Source organism: Limulus polyphemus, unplaced genomic scaffold (genome assembly GCF_000517525.1).
Source record: "Limulus polyphemus unplaced genomic scaffold, Limulus_polyphemus-2.1.2 Scaffold3159, whole genome shotgun sequence".
NCBI lineage: Eukaryota > Metazoa > Arthropoda > Merostomata > Xiphosura > Limulidae > Limulus > Limulus polyphemus.
In genome coordinates, this window is record NW_013668769.1 from 116347 (window position 1) to 136130 (window position 19784).

General features: G+C 34.6%; 1 protein-coding gene across 1 annotated transcript; it reads left to right on the forward strand.

The window, feature by feature from the left end:
* Positions 1-12349: 12349 nt before the first annotated feature.
* On the forward strand, positions 12350-13342 carry LOC111088121. Its single transcript, XM_022397137.1, has one exon. It carries the CDS (start codon positions 12350-12352, stop codon positions 13340-13342), a length of 993 nt encoding a protein of 330 aa, XP_022252845.1.
* The last annotated feature ends 6442 nt before the right edge of the window (positions 13343-19784 follow it).

Below are 19784 nucleotides of genomic sequence, written 5' to 3' on the forward strand. Positions count from 1 at the left end.
ATGTTAATAAGTAGCACTTCATAAGTAGAAACAATAACTCATCATCACTAGAAAATATATATATATATTTGTTAGAAATTAAACATAAACTACACAATGGGCTATCTGTGCTCTGCCCACCACGGGTATCAAAATCCAGTTTCTAGCGTTGTAAGTCCGCAGACATACCGCTGTGCCACTGGGGGATAATATAGTTGAGCTATATCAGATCTTTATTGTTGTGTTACCTCCAGTGGCTCATGTTTAAGGGCTCCCACCGTTAGAAACCGGGTTTTGATACTCGTTGTGTGCACATTGTGTAGCTTTGGGCTTAAATATAAATAAATAAATTAGTTGCGTCTACTTGGTCTGTAATGAAGTAATTTATTCACTGAAGTTAGGTGTAATTAGATAAAGTAATACAAAGAGTTTTAATAACTTGGGTAATTGAAGAGTTTATGCAGGATAATTAACATGAATTTTAATGTTTATGTTTCAACCTGATAACATACAAAACACTTATGTGTGTGTTATTTATTTGAAGATTATAATTCTTTTTTACTTGTATATTTGATAACCAGTAAATTAACCAAAGCAATTTATAATTGTTTCAGCATCCGATGAGGTAGCAGAAAAGATTGTAAAAAAATCCATGGATGAAAACCATAACACGGTGAATTATTCTATATGACTGTAACACTTAACTAATTGTAGTTATTAGAAACAGAACTAAGTATATGTGTATTGCTTTTTTTTAAAAAAAAGCTCGATATTGTGTAAAAATACAAATTAACAATTAATTATCGGATTAGTTTGATAATATAACAGCCGTGTCTTTAGTATACATCATGTAAGCTTATTTAAACAACTGAAAAAAGTTAAAATGAATTATAAATATATAGTTTCGATTTTTGTTTCCTGTCTTTGTTTATACGGAGGCTGTTTCACTTGCCACACTATCTTATTTTCAAGAAACTGTCGTGACAAATTTTAAATTTATAAAGTAATATTTAAAAATGCTTGACAGCCTTGATGGACTTCTTTTTTTAAAGAACAAACAACGGAAAATTGCTAGAATCGATTCGTACCTAGGCTGATTTATATACTATGCGGCAGAAACCTGTAGTTTCAGGTTGCCTTTTGGAACTGAAACTCTCATCTACACAACTTCATTTGAGACCGTCCCACTTTCCAGTTTTGACCAAACACAACAATGTTGTCTACACACCCTGAAACAGGACTTATGAGTAATGCGCAGTCGCGTCACCATAACAACATGTAACACAACAATCCACAATCATGGTTATGCATGTCCAATTCACGTGCCGGTCGAAGCGGAGGTTTCGCTAGCCACCAGATAGTCGAAATTGGTAAAGGTGGTTTACTGACTCTAAAAGGATTTCACCAATTATGCAAAAAGACAACGGAAACATGCACCAAAAGTTGGTCTTTACACCCAGTCTTCTACTTCTACCGTCCATATAATAATGTTAGAAGTTTTTTGGAGAACTGTTACCTCTGAAACTTTTTTGTGTAACTAGAACTAGAAGCTTGTTGAACGAGAAAACTTAACGGTATCTGGTTATCGCATTAAAGAGGTAGGTGTTCTACTCTGTTCAGGCGGAAATCCAAAAATAAACCTAACGATCTTCTAACTTGTTACATCTCACTTTTCAGTCTAGCTTGTTTCGAAACTTCGAACTGAAAAGCTTTGTTACATAGTGCTTCCTGTAGTTCTAATTAGCTGTTGAATTGTTTTAACAAAATTATTATTAAAATATAACAAAATAACTAAAGTTCCTAAGCTTTCTAGATTCGTAAAAAATATGATTACGTTAAATATCTTACAAAAAGAGGGAAGAAAGTGACAAAACTAACTAAATATAGATATTAATCATTCGTTAAAAGCTTAAAAAACACACGCACAAAAATAGAAAAATGGTTTTAGAGGTCGATTCGCACGAAATGTCTTGATTTCGCTTTTTAGCGCGAAGCTACCCAGTGGTCTTTCTGCATTCTGTCCACCGGAGGGAAACGAAGCTTGGATTTTAGCATTCTAAGTCCTGGAACTTACCGCTGACTCACATTGGAGGAGAAGATTTTATTGTTAATTAATCTGCGAGGAATTTACCATTTATAATATAATATATGATACTGATCAACTGTTAGGAATGAGAGCAGTGAACAAACAACCAGATTTCTGATAAAAAGCAGAATCTTATACGTCGTAGAATCTTAAAAGTTATATAGCCTGCGCAGTATTTTAATCATTGTTGTTTTATGATTAACCAGCTTCCCGAACACTGCTATTGTGACTTAAATTTATATAACATTTTACATAATGTATCCAATAATTCCTTTCACATTACATTTACTACATAAATATTTTACAAGAAATAAGAACAAACGTTAGTCGAAATATACTCGTAATGAAATGACTGCTAATGCTAAACCTATTATTCATAAACATTTTACTTCTGAGCTTTAGACCTAGACAGCATTGGATTCTAGAATATGCCTAATTTAAGTTTCTGCAAAATACTGGTAATGTAAAATCAATTATTTCGAGTTTAATCCTGCCAGTTAATTGTTTTAGTTATATTCTTCCATAACGATCTAGAAGCTTAATACAATAACCTTTCTCAGGTCTATTCCAAAATTTCAGCTCTGAATTATTATAATAAGCTTATATTCTTACATACTCTTATATTCCAATTTTCCATATTAACTTTTATAACCATTTTCTTTGGTACCTATATTTCCTCAAAATACCAGTAATGCAGTGATGACTAAAGGCTAAGCCTATTATTCACAAGAATTGGGTTGGAGGCCTAACAGCACACTCAATTACTTTTATTTTATGAAGTTCACTAGGTATTTTATTTATAGCATTATGATGAAAATCTGTTATTGTTAATATTATATGTAGATATCTTAAAGTAAATTCTTCTGTAACAAATAATATGAATATATATGATTATTTTTTATTTTTTTCAAAATATTAGTACGGATTTCAGCACTTAGTTCTAGAGAAAACAAAGTTTTCTACCATGATGTATCTTAGGGTTAGAGAGTGTCTAGTACGTTCTAAGGTTTAAGTCCAAGACTTATTTATTTTCACCTATGGCTAGCTTGCTGGACAATTCATAAGCTGGTCTCGACGGGCTGTCTGAAATATAGGTTATATATAGTGATGTGGAAGTCGAAAACTGGTTTCTCTCTTTCCCACCTCACTTTTTATGAAGGATGCTTGCCTGACGACAGGTAGTGTGTAAAATTATTTGCTTTTTTGTCTAGTAGTCACTTGTACAGTTCCTCAACTTGTGAAGCAAGAGATGTTTCAGTGTCTTTGTCCAGGAAATACTTATATAATTTGAGGGATATATTTTTATAATTGGGTATAAAATGCTAATATTATAAGATTGCTTCACTTCTATCGTGTTAAAAGGGACCTCACCAAAGTACAGCCATCATGTGTTGATAGCTTACTGTGGATGGATGCCATCCAACTAATCAGACTACCACACCAGCATAAAGCTTATAAAAGTACAGGCACTCATTATATTCCCAGCAGTAGTATGTTGGGCACACTAATAGCTCCCAAGACAGAAACTCCAGAAGACAAACATGTATAAATCACGGTTTGAGCTACTGAAAGGTACTCCATATGACAGATTTAGTCAAAATTTTATGTTACAGTAGGAAATGTATAAAAACTGAAGAGGGTACGTGAAACTAGTGCTGTTGATTATAGAAGCAGTCGATGTGTAAAGCCCAAACTCTTCAAAATTGGTGCTCAGTAACACAGGATATGTTATTACGTGATACACAACAGTCCAGTAAAGGTCTTGCCAATATTTTGTTGTAAATGCAGGTATAAATGTTGCTTCCAGAACAGTAAGACACACTCTAAACTGTTTAACTGCTAAAGAGCCACTATTTAGGAGAGATAACCAAGCCAAAAGGCGGATTTGGGCGTGAGACTTTAATGAATGGGATGAGCAAAGCTGGAGGAGAATTGTCTTTACAGATGAATACCAATTCAAATGGTTTGACAAAAATCAACGATAGTTTATTCGATGGCAAAATGGAGAATTTATTACGGCTAATGTAAAGTATTTACAGCATAGTATGCTAGGGGACTAACAAAAGTATGAGCTGCAACTGAGCTAACAGTTTTAGAAGTCTGCACAAAATTGTTCGAACCCTAATTACTAAAAGATACATTCAAACTCTTACCCATCGTGCAATTCCCTAACAAACATTGCCTGTTGTGCAGTGATTTGTTTTCCATCGAAGAGTGATCCGAAACATGCAGCAAATGTGATGAAATGATACCCGAAAGAAAACAAAAAGTTACTGAAAGAACATTCACAACCATAACTTGCCCTGCACAAAGTCTTGATATGAATATTATTATTACTTAATATTTCGTACTACTATAAAAACAATGTACACTGCCCTGTTTAAAGCAAATGCAAAATATTAATGTATTTTAAAGCTTATTCCCTTTCTTTTATATTTTATGTAAATAAAGTATTCGTCACACGAATCAGTAACAGCATCCACAGGTGTCCGAAAATTCTTAGTTTGAAGTTTGTTTATTTTATTTTAGAAATATGAATTCAAATTCGATTCAAATTTCGAGATAGAGATTGTTTCGAAGGGCGCGGGAGAGGAGTGAGGCCGAGGGTGAAGTGCTGTTCACCCCGCCGCTCTCTTTAATTTATTATTATTGATTTTTTTATCCATATTTGTGGTTGTTTTTATATCAATGCCACATTTGGATATTCTGCTGTGTCAGTAGATTTACCGCTGTCCCACCAGGGGATTTGACTCGTGTCTCTGAGTTTTTTCTTCTGATCTCTTATAAAATTCACTTGATTATGAAATGCACAAAAATGATTATTTTCTATATATAAGAAATCACGTTTAAAAATATAGACCTCATCCCCCATTTGTAGCATCCCCAGTTTGAAATTTATTCCCGCATCTCTGTTTGTTTCGTTATGTATATATAATTTTGCAAAGCACATTTCAGTTAACTTACTCGTAATTACTCTGTCAATCATCTCCGAGAAATAAGGATCCTGATAGTAATTATTTAATGATTGATCTAATTCATAGATATTGCACAAATGAAATTTATGTTTTTCGTCAAACATAAACTTATATTTTCTTAGTTCTCTGTCTTTTGTAGTTATTGAGAAATAAGAATACAAATTTAAAATATTAAAAAAGAAACGTGAAGCCCAATCATTCGATTCACCACTCGTCATGGAGTTATTCCGATTTCGGAGGAATTCCACCCCTCATCACTCACCCTGGATAAGGGCAAATCGAAGGAATAAGACTATGATTTATGTAATGGTGGAGTGTATAAGTATGGTGGTTTGAAACTTCTTTTACTTATACAGTAATTCTACATTTATATGTTGTTGTTATTAAGCACAAAGCTATACAAAGGGTTATCTGTGCTCTGCCCACCACGGGTATCGAAACCCGGTTTCTAGCGGTATAAGTCCGTAGACATACCACTGTGCCACTGGGGGCCCTACATTTATATAGGAATTTGAAGACTATGCATATTATTGAAATTAATATATAGATATAGGATTGCTGTGTGAATGTGGTATTTTCAAGTAAAAGCGATTTCCCACCAACTATCACACATGTAAACCCACAAGTAACAGCAGATTTGACCAAGAAATAAAGGGAATATTCAGTAGTTGATAACTTGACTAAACTGAATAAAGAAAGTGTGGCTGGATGTTGAACATCATCTTGCTTTCTTTGTCCAGTGGATGGCATGACTTCGTGCCAGCATTGATCGGCTATCACTTTTAGTTGACGTCATAGTTCGGCCATCAAAGGATACTCCAGTTTAAACTAGATTTAACCCAGACTCAAAATATAATGAAATATCGTAATGGACAGAAGACGTCATCTGACAAGAGAACAAAGGACTGAAGTAGCTAGAACAAGAAACATTAGACCACGTGTTGCTGCCGTGACAGTGCGGAAACTATACAATCAATAATTTAGAAAAAAATAATTATATCACTACAGGTGGTAGGAGAACATGGTATTCCTACATACCACATGAGAAAAATACATTTCAAATACCATATGTAGAGTTGAAATAAATTTTCATCATTCAAAAATAAGCTTTGATGCTTGACACCAAATTCTAGTCGTGTGCAATAAAGCGAGCACATTTGCAATATTCTATAAAATTCGTCCTTACAGGTTTTATGTATTTTATCATAAAGCTACACAATAGGCTGTCTGAGTTCTATCCACCAGAGGGAATCGAACCTCATACGTTAGCGTTTTACGTCCGTAAAATTACGGCTAACATACCACGGGATCGTCCTAACAGAATCAAAGCTGTTGGAAAAGAAGTTCCTTGGATTCAAATGTTTAAAGAAAGCTTTTTATTTTAATTACATGCTCGTGTGTTTATTTTTCACGCAAAGGGCTATTTCTGCTAGCCATCCCTAATTTTGATGTGATAAGAGGGAAGGCAGCCAGTAAACACCACCAACTCTTGTGCTCTTTACCACGGCTGAAAGAGCGAGTATGGTCGGAAACGGGTTTCGATCCTGCGAGTCGAGTGCCCTAACCATTAGGCCATGACAAGTCTAATTAGATGTTTAATCAAACAAATTATATGAATAGAACGTTAAATAAAAGGATTTTTATTTAAATTTGGAAGATTGTTTATATGTTATTGTAAGTTTTTTTTAACCATACGTTCTATTCTCGTAAGTTATTTTGTGTGAAACGTGTGAATAGATGTTTAGTGACGTGTCTAATGAAAACAAATTCAAGATCATAAGGAAACCAGTGACGTTGGAATAGTTGAAGATGCTACTCATATAACACTAATGAATACTATTGTTCCCAACCACTTGGTAAGACATATGATTTTACATAGAATCATGTCGAACATTCTCTTTTAATGCAGTTCGAATTGGCTTGGTTTGTTTGAAAGTTCGCACAAAGCTACACGAGGGTTATCTGCGCTAGCCTTTCCGTAATTTAGCAACTAGCAACTCTTTTACCAACGAATAGTAGGATTGATCTTCACATTATAACGCCCGCATGTTTAGTGGGACGGGGATTCGAACCCGCGACCATCAAATTGCGAGTCGAGCGCTCTAACCACCTGGCCATGCCAGGCCTACGGTTTGAGTTATTATATAATGTTCAACCACCATGATACATTTGCAATTTTATTAATTATAATAAAGGAGCGTCCAATAGTTGTTAGTTTAACAATAGTTATGCGTTGATTCGAAGGGATTGGGTTTCTTGCCAAAATTTACAGTTTTGATGATAAAATACAAATTTCATTATATTAGTTAGCACGTCTGATGAATAATCTAGGAGAATAAATTAGTAGTATTAGTGCCACATACCGTTTACAACCTATATAAACGTAGGTCCAGTGTGGTCGAGTAAGAGAGAACACGAACACGAGACAAAGGTGAACGCAGCTAACTTTTACAGCAGGTGCATTTACTGTTTTGTTAGAAGAAAGGCACTTGGGAATAAAACCCTTGTGAAATTAACAAGTTTTTTTGTACTTCAGTAGGTCTGATTCCACACGATTAAACATTCAAAACTGACATGTGGTTTGAAGTTGGTTTCAGAGGGATGCTGAAAAGTGTGTCTTGTTACTTAAGCTGGAACAGGGCAAAGTTTATATTCTATTTAACTCAAGAAAACAGCTGTTGAGCAATACTTGTCGTGGAATACATAACTACCGAGATAGAAAGAAACAAATAGTACAATGAATGATTAGTTTTAAAAAGGTAGAAAGCTTTCAAAGCAAATATATGGGCATGGATCAAATGTAGCTGTTTCCTCGATAGTAGGTCACCCACTACCAGGAGAGCCATTAATTATGTCGCAACAGCTATACTAACATGCACTAAAAGGTGGTCGATCTCTCCAGCTACCTGGTTACTATATACTCTATGAACTCAATACGCTATGAAAAACATGCATGCATGAACGTTATCGATTAGAACATTCATCTGGACAAAAAACAAACAAACGGCAAAAAATATTCAATCAACGAAGGAGCAGATAAAGGACTCCTGAAAGGGAAGGGGCCCATAAATCACTTCTAGGGATATCCGAGAATACCCCCCTCCCCACGAGAAATAGGTGATATAAAATGTTTTTAGGTCATTTTTTATCCTTTGTCGTATATTTATGGTTACATATTTTTTGCCTACTCGCTGTGTGTGGTGTAAAACTGATAGTGTAGTTGCTACAAAAAGATAAGCCTAAATTTTAAGTAAATTATTTCCCCCGTCATTGCAGTTAATTAGGATACAATTAACATCATATTAAGGATACGTGTTGTTATTCACTATCATATAATAGAAACCTAAGAATAAGCTGTAAAGTTATCTAATTCGTTTTTTTTTTCATTAAATTAACGTTTTAACGAGGATGAGGTGCAGTGCAACATGTATGTAATGGAGTCGCTCGCCATCTATAAAAACTACAGAATCCTATTAGAGGATTAAACTTCATCATTAGCTGTCTCCTCAATTTTTTATTAATGTTTTAACATTTTTGGGGCGCCTAAACATGTCGAAAGGGCAGAATCCCCCCACACCCTCATGAATCCGTCCCTTGAACTATACATTTCAGACCACCATTTTTCTCGTATTATGTTCACCTTGTACTTACTTCATTTCTGAAGATACGCGTACAAGTTAAAACTGACCGATTCCATTAGGATTAGAAGATGGTTCTTGTTCCTACTGACAAAACAAATACTTCTACGGTTTCTTATGGAAAAAATAAAAACTCGAAGTCATTTTTAAGAAACGACGTAACTATACACAAAACGTTCAAACTAAAGTTACCAATCCATTAGTAGTAAGGAAATCAACTTCATACAAATTACTGAGAATTTATAATAACTGTGTGTAATCATGCTGTGACAACGTCCTAAATCAATTTTATGGCTACGAAATGAAAAATAAATGTTTCAAGATAACACATAAAATGGATGTCAGTTTGAAAATATAAATATCCCCGAGGCTCATTCTTGGCTAGACCTACCTGTGACATGGGTATTAAAACTGTTTTTTACATAGATTTGTTTAACGAGATTAGATATATATGTGAAACAAAAATCGATGACAAATTTGCCATGCATATTTAAAAGTGCACAGAAATGTTTTAAATGTTTAAACTTACCAAACTGGTTATTAAATTTGCTAAGTAAGACGTCAGTAATGATGTGGTGCAAGAGTTTCGGTAGTAGAATAAAATGTATGTTTAAAAAAATTAGAACTTATGTTTGAGAATCAACTAAAGATTACCTCATTAACTGACTTGTTTTTAGAGTTGACAGAAAGCTAAATTTTACATTGGAGAATCAATTAGTTTTGTGTAGCAATCCTGTTGTGTCCCTTTACAATTAGTTGCAGTAATTATGTGTTCGGAAATAAGAAAATTGAACACTGCATAATCTTATACACATATAAACATATAATTTAAGAACAACAAGGTACCTTGATCCATCTAGGCCATTACATCCACTAAATTAACTTTAAAATGAAAAACAAAAACCTCAAAGCCAGCCCGTACCATTCAAATATTTATCAAGCCTTTGCTCAAACTCTGTTAATTATACTAACTGCATCGAACATATCCGAAAGGGGCCCGGCATGGCCAGGTGGTTAGGGAGCTCGACTCGCAATCTGAGGGTCGCGGGTTCGAATCCCCGTCCCACCAAACATGCTCGCCCTTTCAGCCGTGGGGGCGTTATAATGTGACGGTCGTTGGTAAAAGAGTAGCCCAAGAGTTGGCGGTGGGTGGTGATGACTAGCTGCCTTCCCTCAAGTCTTACACTGCTAAATTAGGGACGGCTAGCGTAGATAGCCCTCGTGTAGCTTTGCGCGAAATTAAAAAAACAAAAAACAAACACATTTGAAGGCAACTTATTTTAAAGACAACTACCCTGTTAAAAAATACGCCTTAGTTGAAGACTAAGCCAAAATTTGTATTTATGTCCCCTATTCTCACTATTAAGTACGAAGAAAAGATGATGCATGAATACTACGAAGTCCCTTAAGAATATTAAACTCCTCAGTTAAATCCCCTCTAACTGTTCTTTTTTCAAGAAAAAGCAGTTTCAGGTATCTTAACCTTTCCTAGCACGACAACCTTTCCATTCCGGGTATCATCCTACTAACTCTTTCCAACAATTCAATCCTCGTCCTAAGGTAAGGAGCTCAAGAGTAAACGCAATATTTCAATGATGCTATATGTTGTAATACAGCACATGGAATGACTTCTTGAGCTTGTATCTAATGAGTTCTGCAGACTTCTGATAGCGCACATGACTTAAAAGTATAAGGGACTGAACCACTTTAAACATCCGTGTTGACCTCGCCTCCCGACAGTCGGCGCTTCTCAGTTTTTAAGCATTAATCAGATAATATAATTAAAATATTGCATATAATGTTGTTCTCCCCTCTTGTGTGTGTTTTTAACATTAACTGTATTTGAGATGAATGTGACCTAATTTTGTCGGCACTTGCGTACATTTACCTAGCTGTTTTAGTGAATGGATATGAATAAAAAAGGAAGCTTTGGAGGGCGTGTAAATTACGGCCTTAAGAGTCCTGGTATTGGGCGAAAGGCTTCATCGGCACCAGATACAGAAGATATAGTGTGGTCGACATACTTTTTTACTTTCACTCAGAAGGTCTTACGTACGTTCACGCCCTGAATGGATTTAAATTTTAGCTCCAAATGAAATAATGTTTGAGGAAATAAACATATGCATCTTATATTAACTTTGTTTTAAAGTTTGAGAGCAGGTTAAAAACATGTGATCGTTTTTTGCTTTTTTCAAGTAAATTATGTGACCAGATAATTTGCAATACACAAAATATTGAACTAATGAAAAAAATCTGTGCTGTCAAGAAGTTTAAAGAAACTGACTAGGATAACTAATAAAATTTTTTTAAACAACTGAAATCCATGGAAATCAAATAAAAGTAATTTATTCACAAGAAAAAGAAAAAAAAGAGAATAAGTTTTATTAAAAATCATGAAATGGAGAAGCAGTATAATCTATTTTTATAAAGTTAGTTTTTCGCAAATTTACACCATTCATGTAATTCTAACTTTTAGACTGTTGCTTCATATTAAGTCATATTTAAAAAACCGATTAATTGGCCATTTTGATTTAACTGTTCAAACTTTTTACTCAAAAAAAAAGATTACAAAGCTAAAAAAGTTATTAGAGAATAATACTTGATGGAGTGTGAAGTTTCGCCTTTTAAGGGTTTCGCTCTTTATCAACCATTTCTTTTTTGAAATTATTTGAAAGTTGGATTTATTTTGAACTGGCCGTGATTCGCTGAAGGAGTCAATAAAATCGACTGAAACAACAACGAGAGGTGTAAACGAAAACATATATTTATATGTATTTAAAAATCAAAATCTAAGCTGAAAAATGATATTGGAAATGCAAACACGAAACGAATCTTCAACCCTTACAGATATGTATATATTTACCTAGACGTTACCTGGCTAAGTGATATATATGTTAGGAAAATCCATAATTCATATCCGTACTACCTGTACAATACCGAGTGATAAGATTGATCAGAATGTTATATTTTGAAAATTCTCTAAGTAACACTCGAATTTCACATATGATTTAATCTAGTAGCATGCACAATTTTTTAATATAAACCATTTTTTTCTATAAATTTGTAATTATTTTTAAAATATGTCATAGGATGGGAAAGACATCAGAAATTATTCATGAGAATGAAACCACAAACCCCAGAAATATTAAATGCATTAAAGCCTAAAACAGTGGTTCTTAACCTTTTTTACTCCATGCCCTACCTCGACACCTCAAAACTTTTGATGCCCCCTTAATATAAAAACGAATTTGGTGTTGAAAATGTATAATAATATAATGTAAAATTTAGAAATTTACCAAAATTTCACACCCAAATGAAAATTTTTTCTTATTGTAGCATTTTCAAATTGCCCCCCTGTGGGACGTGCGCCCCACGTTCAGAATCACTGACCTAAAACGTATGTGGTACTAGTGTTTTACTGGTGGTCTGGTTATAGTTTTAATAACATTAAGACGCCTTTTGCGCACATAGCCCTCGTGTAGCTTTGCGCGAAATTCAAAACAAAGAAACAAACAATACGCCTTTTAAAACACAATCGATATCTAGAAACAGTTTTATGAGACGAAACAATTTAGACATTAATTGTGCTGAAGAAATCACAAATGATGATTTCTAAATTATCTATTGCTTAATTAATTCATATTTACTCTGTTTTTGTACATATAGGAGACATGGGCTGCGGATCAAGTAAAAATTCTCGAGTTGTGTCACCTTTTAGTAAGGCTCTGGTGCTGCCACATCTGGCATGGGCAGGAAATAAATCAAGTCTAAAACCTATTATGTTAAAGAAAAGGCCCGAAGGGCTGCTTGTTGATCTTGGCATTCAAGTTGAACAAGTTTTTGAACTTGTTGATACTATGACTCAAACAGATATTGCTTTGTACCCGGATGAAGAGTTCGAAGACTTATGTTTGGGAGACTCCCAAGAGCCTAATATATCTGACGTTGAAACGCAGACTTCAGTTGGCACGCCACCTGGCAGCGAAACTGTGAAAAGTGTAAAAGTACAAACTGATTGTCAAAAGACAAATTCAAAACGAAACCGTTCGGACAGGAATTCTCAAACAGAAAGCAAGATATCAATTGATATTGGTGTACAAGCAGTTACCTCCAAAATGAGTCATTTTACTCAAACTGACCGCCAGCCATCTTCGAGACTGGGCAGTGTGCAGTCCAGCGGAATGGGCTCGACACATACCTCTGGCCGTAAGACTGCCATGTCCATCAGACCAAATACTTTAACTAAAGCGGACTTCGAGCCTCAAACATACTGCGTTTCACAAGCTTTACCAGAAAATACTGATAATGACACCAAGGTGTTATATACTGTGGACATGACGTCACCTTTCGCTCACATAGAAAGAGAGCTAAACGCTTCTTTTTCAGCTTCCAGAAATCACCGTACCAGAAAAGGAAATATTCATGAAAGTATTGCAAGACTACTGGAAGATGTGGAGGACACTTTTCGATACGATTCAAACTTAGTAACGAAACTTGGCTACAAGTGTACAAAAAAGACAGAGGCGGCTGTTCAAACAGACAATGACCCAATCACAGATGAAGCCCCTGAGTTTGCTGCTCGTCCACCACCTTGTAAGAAAAAGGAGATGATCCCTAATCCTGCAATATTTCGAGAGATGGACCAATATGCATTGCAGGTATGATTTAATAAGTTATAGCGTCTTAAAAGTGTGAACGTGATAGCTGTCATTTTCAAAACACACATCTGTAACTTTTGATAATTTATTTACAAAAGTCAATTTAGTATATATAGTTTATAAGAGATAAGTACGTATCTTCTATCTTTAATCAACCCCCCCCCCTACCTATATATATATATATATATTGTATAAATGTGTGGGTGTCTAAAATACATTTTGAATTGATATATGCAAATAAATATATATATAAACCTGTCCGAACACATCTGTAAACTGTTTTGCATTTTATCTTAAGTACAAAAAATAAAGCCGCCAGAAATATCAAATCACAATGGAACAACTACAACAACGTTTTGCTAGAAGTATAAAGTTTGATTGTTAACTTTTCTTTTTTTGGTGCAATACGTTTTGGCCTACTGGTAGTTTTATCTATCGCTAATACCTATGTGAACGTTTTATACATTTGGGTGATTGTCATGTTCATTATTTGCTATGGATAATAGGTGAATATTAGGAAAATAATATGAAAAAACCCAATCAAATTAAACTCCTATTCTGTGGTACAATGTAAATGTTCAAGGTAAATATACTGGATCACTGAAACACGCACCCTAGTGAATCAATAAAATTAAAGTAGGTAACAATCAAGCTCATTACCCACACAAAAAATCCAGTTGAATTTAAAATAAGCTCCTAACCTTAATAAACGACAAACTTACCTGTAGACTTTGAGAGGTAACCATGGTCAACTTACATGCAAATGTTGGCTTGCTGCCATTTGCACATCGATTTTGTGTTCTTCAAAAATCGTTAGTGGAGGACAATGACAATGTTGTGACAATAATCACTCGTAAGATATCATATTAAGTCCTTGTAAACGGTTTTTGTACTTTTATACTTATATTTAAGATTAAGCTAATGAACTGAAAGAACCACTTTTTTTATGCTAAGCTTTTTAAAAAAAATTCAAGAGGTTAAAATTATTGAGAAATTTAAGTGTAAGTGTAAATTTTCGGTTACTTTTTAGAAACTTTTTATTAAAATTTATTTATTGTCATCTCTCAGTTTACTTTCGTTTATATTTTATTGGTTGTATTTTAAAGCTACTTGATTTTAATTTAATCTAGTTATTTTACAGATTTTGTTTTTTTAGGGGGTAAAGGGGGTTCTAAGAGCAGTTAAAGCTCTCGAAAAGAAATAAAAAGTAAAAGGTACATTTTACCATATTTTATCCAATTATTTTCTGTACTAATTTCCCTCGGATTTTAAGTCATTTGAATTAAAGTTTCCAAAGTAGTGCTACAAAGAGGGTACATGTGCAGAATTTGATCAAACGATTAATTACTAATTGGAACACTCACACTTTTATTAGGTTTAAACCTGGTATAACGGAAAATCGAATTGATGCGTAGTTTCATTTTTTCTTGTTATTCTTGTAATTAAATAGTTTTGACCAAACATATAACATTCATTTCGCTGTTAAAATATTTTATGTTATACAAGAATATCTGAGACATAGAATGACAAGGTTTGACTCATATAGGAGAAAGCCTGTTATTGTACTGGGGTCGAGAAGTAACAAAAAGAATTTTCCATCTAGCTCCCTTGAGCTGGTGATACTTGCGATACTGAACTACGTCACGTTATGTAGAAACTTGTAAGAAGTACCTTAACGTTATAAAGTGGTCGTTTCAGCGAGTCCTTACATCAGTAATCCGTTCACTATCGATGGGGTTCACATATTACATCATATTGGGAAATTGTATCTTTATACTTGGTACGCTGATCAGTGCAAAGAACTGATTCAAAAAATGAAAAGCGGGAATCTTTCATTTTTCATGGAATATTTCCAGTGGAAATTAGTGGTGGTTATATGTTATTAGGAACTCAACTCACGAGCAATTTCAGGCATAAATGAATAGTTTAAAAGAGTTGATGAGTAACTCTGTTGTTAAGTTTGTTTGTTGTTAAGCTCACATCTACATAATGGGCTACCTGATTTTTTTGTTTAACCACCTCTGGTATCGAAACCTGATTTTTAGTATTATAAGCCCACAGACTTGTTACTGAACCACAAGGAAGGGGAGGGGGGGGCGTCGATAAGAGACAGATGTTTGTATTTATAATATTATAGTTATTGAATTATAAAACTTGAAAATGTTCGGTGTTTTCAAAACGTATTTGAGGGAACAGAAGCTGCTTTAAAGTCAGACGTGGTAAAGTTCCGTTAAATATAGAAGTTGCTTTAGCACTTGCTGTGGCAAGGTTCTGTTAAATACATAAGTTGCTTTAACACTTGACGTGGTAAAGTTCCGTTAAATACATAGTTGCTTTAACACTTGACGTGGTAAAGTTCCGTTAAATACATACGTTGCTTTTAACACTTGACGTGGTAAAGTTTCCGTTAAATACGGAAGCTGCTTTAACACTACACGTGGTAAAGTTCCGTTAAATACATACGTTGCTTTAACACTTGACATGGTAAAGTTCCGTTAAATACATACGTTGCTTTAACACTTGACGTGGTAAAGTTCCGTTAAATACATACGTTGCTTTAACACTTGACATGGTAAAGTTCCGTTAAATACATCAGTTGCTTTAACACTTGACGTTAAAAAAAATCCATATTTAACGGCATTTTACCACGTGTAGTGTTAAAACAACTTATGTATTTAACGGAACTTTACCATGTCAAGTGTTAAAGCAACTTATGTATTTAACGGAGCTTTACCATGTCAAGTGTTAAAGTAACTTATGTATTTAACGGAACTTTACCACGTCAAGTGTTAAAGCAACGTATGTATTTAACGGAACTTTACCATGCTAGTCATCACCAGCCACCGCCATCTCTTGGGCTACTATTTTACCAACGAATAGTGGGATTGACCGTCACATTATAACGCCCTCACAACTGAAAGGGCGAGCATGTTTGGTGGAACGAGGATTTGAACCCGCGACCCTCAGATTGCCAGTCGAGCTCCCTAACCACTTGGCCATGCCGGGCTACACAACCTTTGTGTGTCTTCATTCCTAGTTAGTGAATCTGCTTCCTTGCGCCAACCAGTGTCTTCGCAAAGCCTTCTTCAATACTTTATTTATGTAGCTGACGAATAACTCTGTTACTCTCTTCTACGATTATCCATCATTGAAACGCCTCCAGACTGTGTACTAAGTGTTGACAATTTTTTCAATCTTTTGTTTCATTTGACGCCAATGAGAAATTAGCTGTGCCAAAAAACCTTGGAACAAAAACAAAACAGTGAATACTGACTCACGTTATACTGTTACTTCTTATCCATTGAAAAGACGTAATAACTTGTTCTACATTTCTTTTCGTTGTCGACTATGGGAAAGTCAGATGTCTGCAGATATACTGGATTCACTTCAATCAACAACTGCGCCTCTGATCACTTTTTGGCTAATTAGCTAGACCATCACACAAAACATTCCTCTTTCTGTCTGCTTTTACTCTTTAGTTGTCTTTGTCACGAGAAGCTATGGTTTCTACAATTTCTAGGACAATGTAGCAGGAATTTGTAGCACTGATCTTATCATTAGTTTGTACCTCTTTATCTCATTTCTAACGGCGGTTTCTTTTTTTTCATTGTGTCACATTGCAAAATCTTGAGAAGAGCAGCACCCTTTTAGTTTTCAAACTTACCTCTTTTCCTACTTTTCCGATATTGAACGTCACAATACTGCACATCCCACCAGCCATGTTATCTTTAATTCAGTATTATCATCATTTTAACTGTCAATTTTCAACGAACTTTTACAAATTAAAATTATGTTCATACATTTTTGGCGCCATTTTTTTTAAAAAAGAAGACAAACAAACGCGTAATTTATCAAGCTCGTGTCTTCGCAGACTTAACCGTTCCTCAGTGGAACAGCGGTAAATCTATGGGCTTCCAACGCTAAAATCCGGGGTTCGATTTCCTGCGATGGACACAGGAGATAGTCCAATGTGGCTTTGCTCTAAAACAAACCGACTTGACCAAAGTAAATGAAACTAAACATTTCGACCCTCAGAAACGAAGACTGTAACATGTTATCTTATACTTCTTCTACGATTAGGTTTTCATTATCTCTAATTGGTACTAAAGTCGGGTCTCTTATAACACAGATAAGCTGTCATTGTTCCTTAGTACAAGCTAAAATGCATGACTTATGGAAAACTCAAAATTAAAACAACTTACAGTTTATCTGCATATTGTATCAAAAGCTGAATTAAAGTACTGGTTTTATACTATTATAAAATATACCTTATTTGTAGTGGTAAAATAGTTTTCAGATGCTGAATTTCGGCTTTAGAAAAATTTAAATCACTCTCTTATCTTACGATGTACATCTTATTTAAGTGATTTCTACTGTTACTTAAAACATATGCAGCCCCTCAATTATAAGAGAAGACAGAATCTGTGTGAAAGTACAATCACATAGTAATAGATGCCGTTTTCATGATTACTGCCTTCATTCTATGATCTTCGGAGTTTACAATAGAACGTGAAGCATTTCCTAGAAGTCTGGCATACTTCTTTTGTCACGCGACAGTCCATCTACTTTTTAACGTCTTTTCAAACATATCATTTATAATTTTGTACAAAGAAAGAAAGTCGCAATTGAATTGTTACATCTAACCACACCGCTTTTTAAATTGAAAAGGAAAGTTGAAAAAAAATAATGACATTTAATTAGAGCAGAATGTCTTCATGTTATCGACGATATCTTACAATAAAATTGACTTAAGAAAAATACCTTAAATGTGTCTAGTGTTAAAGCAACTGCTGTATGTAACTGAATTTTACCACCTCTAGTTGCCTTCCCTCTAGTCTTACACTGCTAAATTTGCGCTAGCTGTCCCTGATAGCCCTCGTGTAGCTTTGCGCGAAATTCAAAAACAAAAACAAACAAACAAACATTCGTTGAAAAAGGTTGCTGCTTATGTACATAAGAATAAGGGTGTAGATTTGGTGTATCTGGATTTTCAGAAAGCATTTGACAAGGTTCCACATAAAATGCTTGTAAAAATTATCTCTTTTGGTGTGAGGGATAAGTTACTTAATTGGCTAGAAGAGTGGCTGGATGGAAGAAAGCAGAGGGTTGTTATAAATGGAGTTCAGTCAAACTAGATTAATGTCACACATGAGATATCTCAAGCTCAGTCTTAGAACCTTTACATGGAAGGAATGGTGAATAAATTACTTTCATTTGCTGATAATATTAAGGGCAATGGATGTTGCTAACTGCTTTATAAAAGGATTTAGATCATTTAGTGAGTTGGACAAATAAATTGCAGATGGGTTATATTTATAATAAATGCAAGATAATGTTTGTGGGTTATCATTATTTAAATTATAAACATAATTTGGATGGGAATAACCTTAACAGTGTTATGAAAGAAAGAGATCTTGATGTAGTGGTTAATCAGTCTCTTAAGCCCTCTTGCTGTTGCTAGTGGTACAACAAATATGATTCTCGGTTGTATAAACAGAGACACTGAATATAAATCTAAAAAAAGGTTATACTTTCAATGTATATGTCACTGGTTAGGCCACAGTAATTTACTTTTGTCTGACTGACAAGTGGAATTTGACCGTCGCTGTTATAGTATTGCGGAGCGAGTTTATGAGGCAATGGAATAATGAATCGTCAGATACACATTCTGGATAAGCTAACAGCAAGACCACACTTAATCTGTGGATTAATTAATTTTCATAAGAACGATTTATAAATGTTAATGCAATTGCTTGTTGCTACAAATGCGAGTCTTGGCGTCCCGGACAACATGTTCATGTTAGTTTACGGACCAAATCCTGATTATTCCGAGGGTACCATGACCTACAGGTATAATTATTCCTAGAGGATCATCTCCAGTCCTTTTCTATAAAATCGGGAAAAACTCGTTCAGAAGAAACCATCGGACTTTGAAACAATACATCAGACCAATGAATCTGAAACAAATTCATCATCTGAAAGGTTTAAGGTTATAATTACGAAAGACTTCCTCCCAAAAAAGTACGATTAAGTTGAGGACATTTTCTGGTGTTGTTTACAATACATCATAGGCACCTAAACATAGGACAGAATGGTCAAGTGCCTCCACATTTTCCATTTGCCGTGTATACATCATTATTAACAACTCGTATTGATTATAATAAGATAATAGGCACCTAAACATAAAGCAGGAGGGTCAAGTGCTTCCACTTTTTCCAGTTGGCGTGCATACATCATTATTAATAACTATGTTAGATTGGCCTAGTGTTTGCCTCCTCCATTTCTCAACAAAGGCTAGAAACGAATAAAACGGTAAACACGGATTTAAAACTAAAGAGGCTCCAAAACCAAACATTCACAAGCTTTCTGGTACACCTCGAAATCGACGACTGTTTCCGAGAAAAAAGATGGTGAAATAAGTAGAATCACTTTTAACAATATGCTTGTC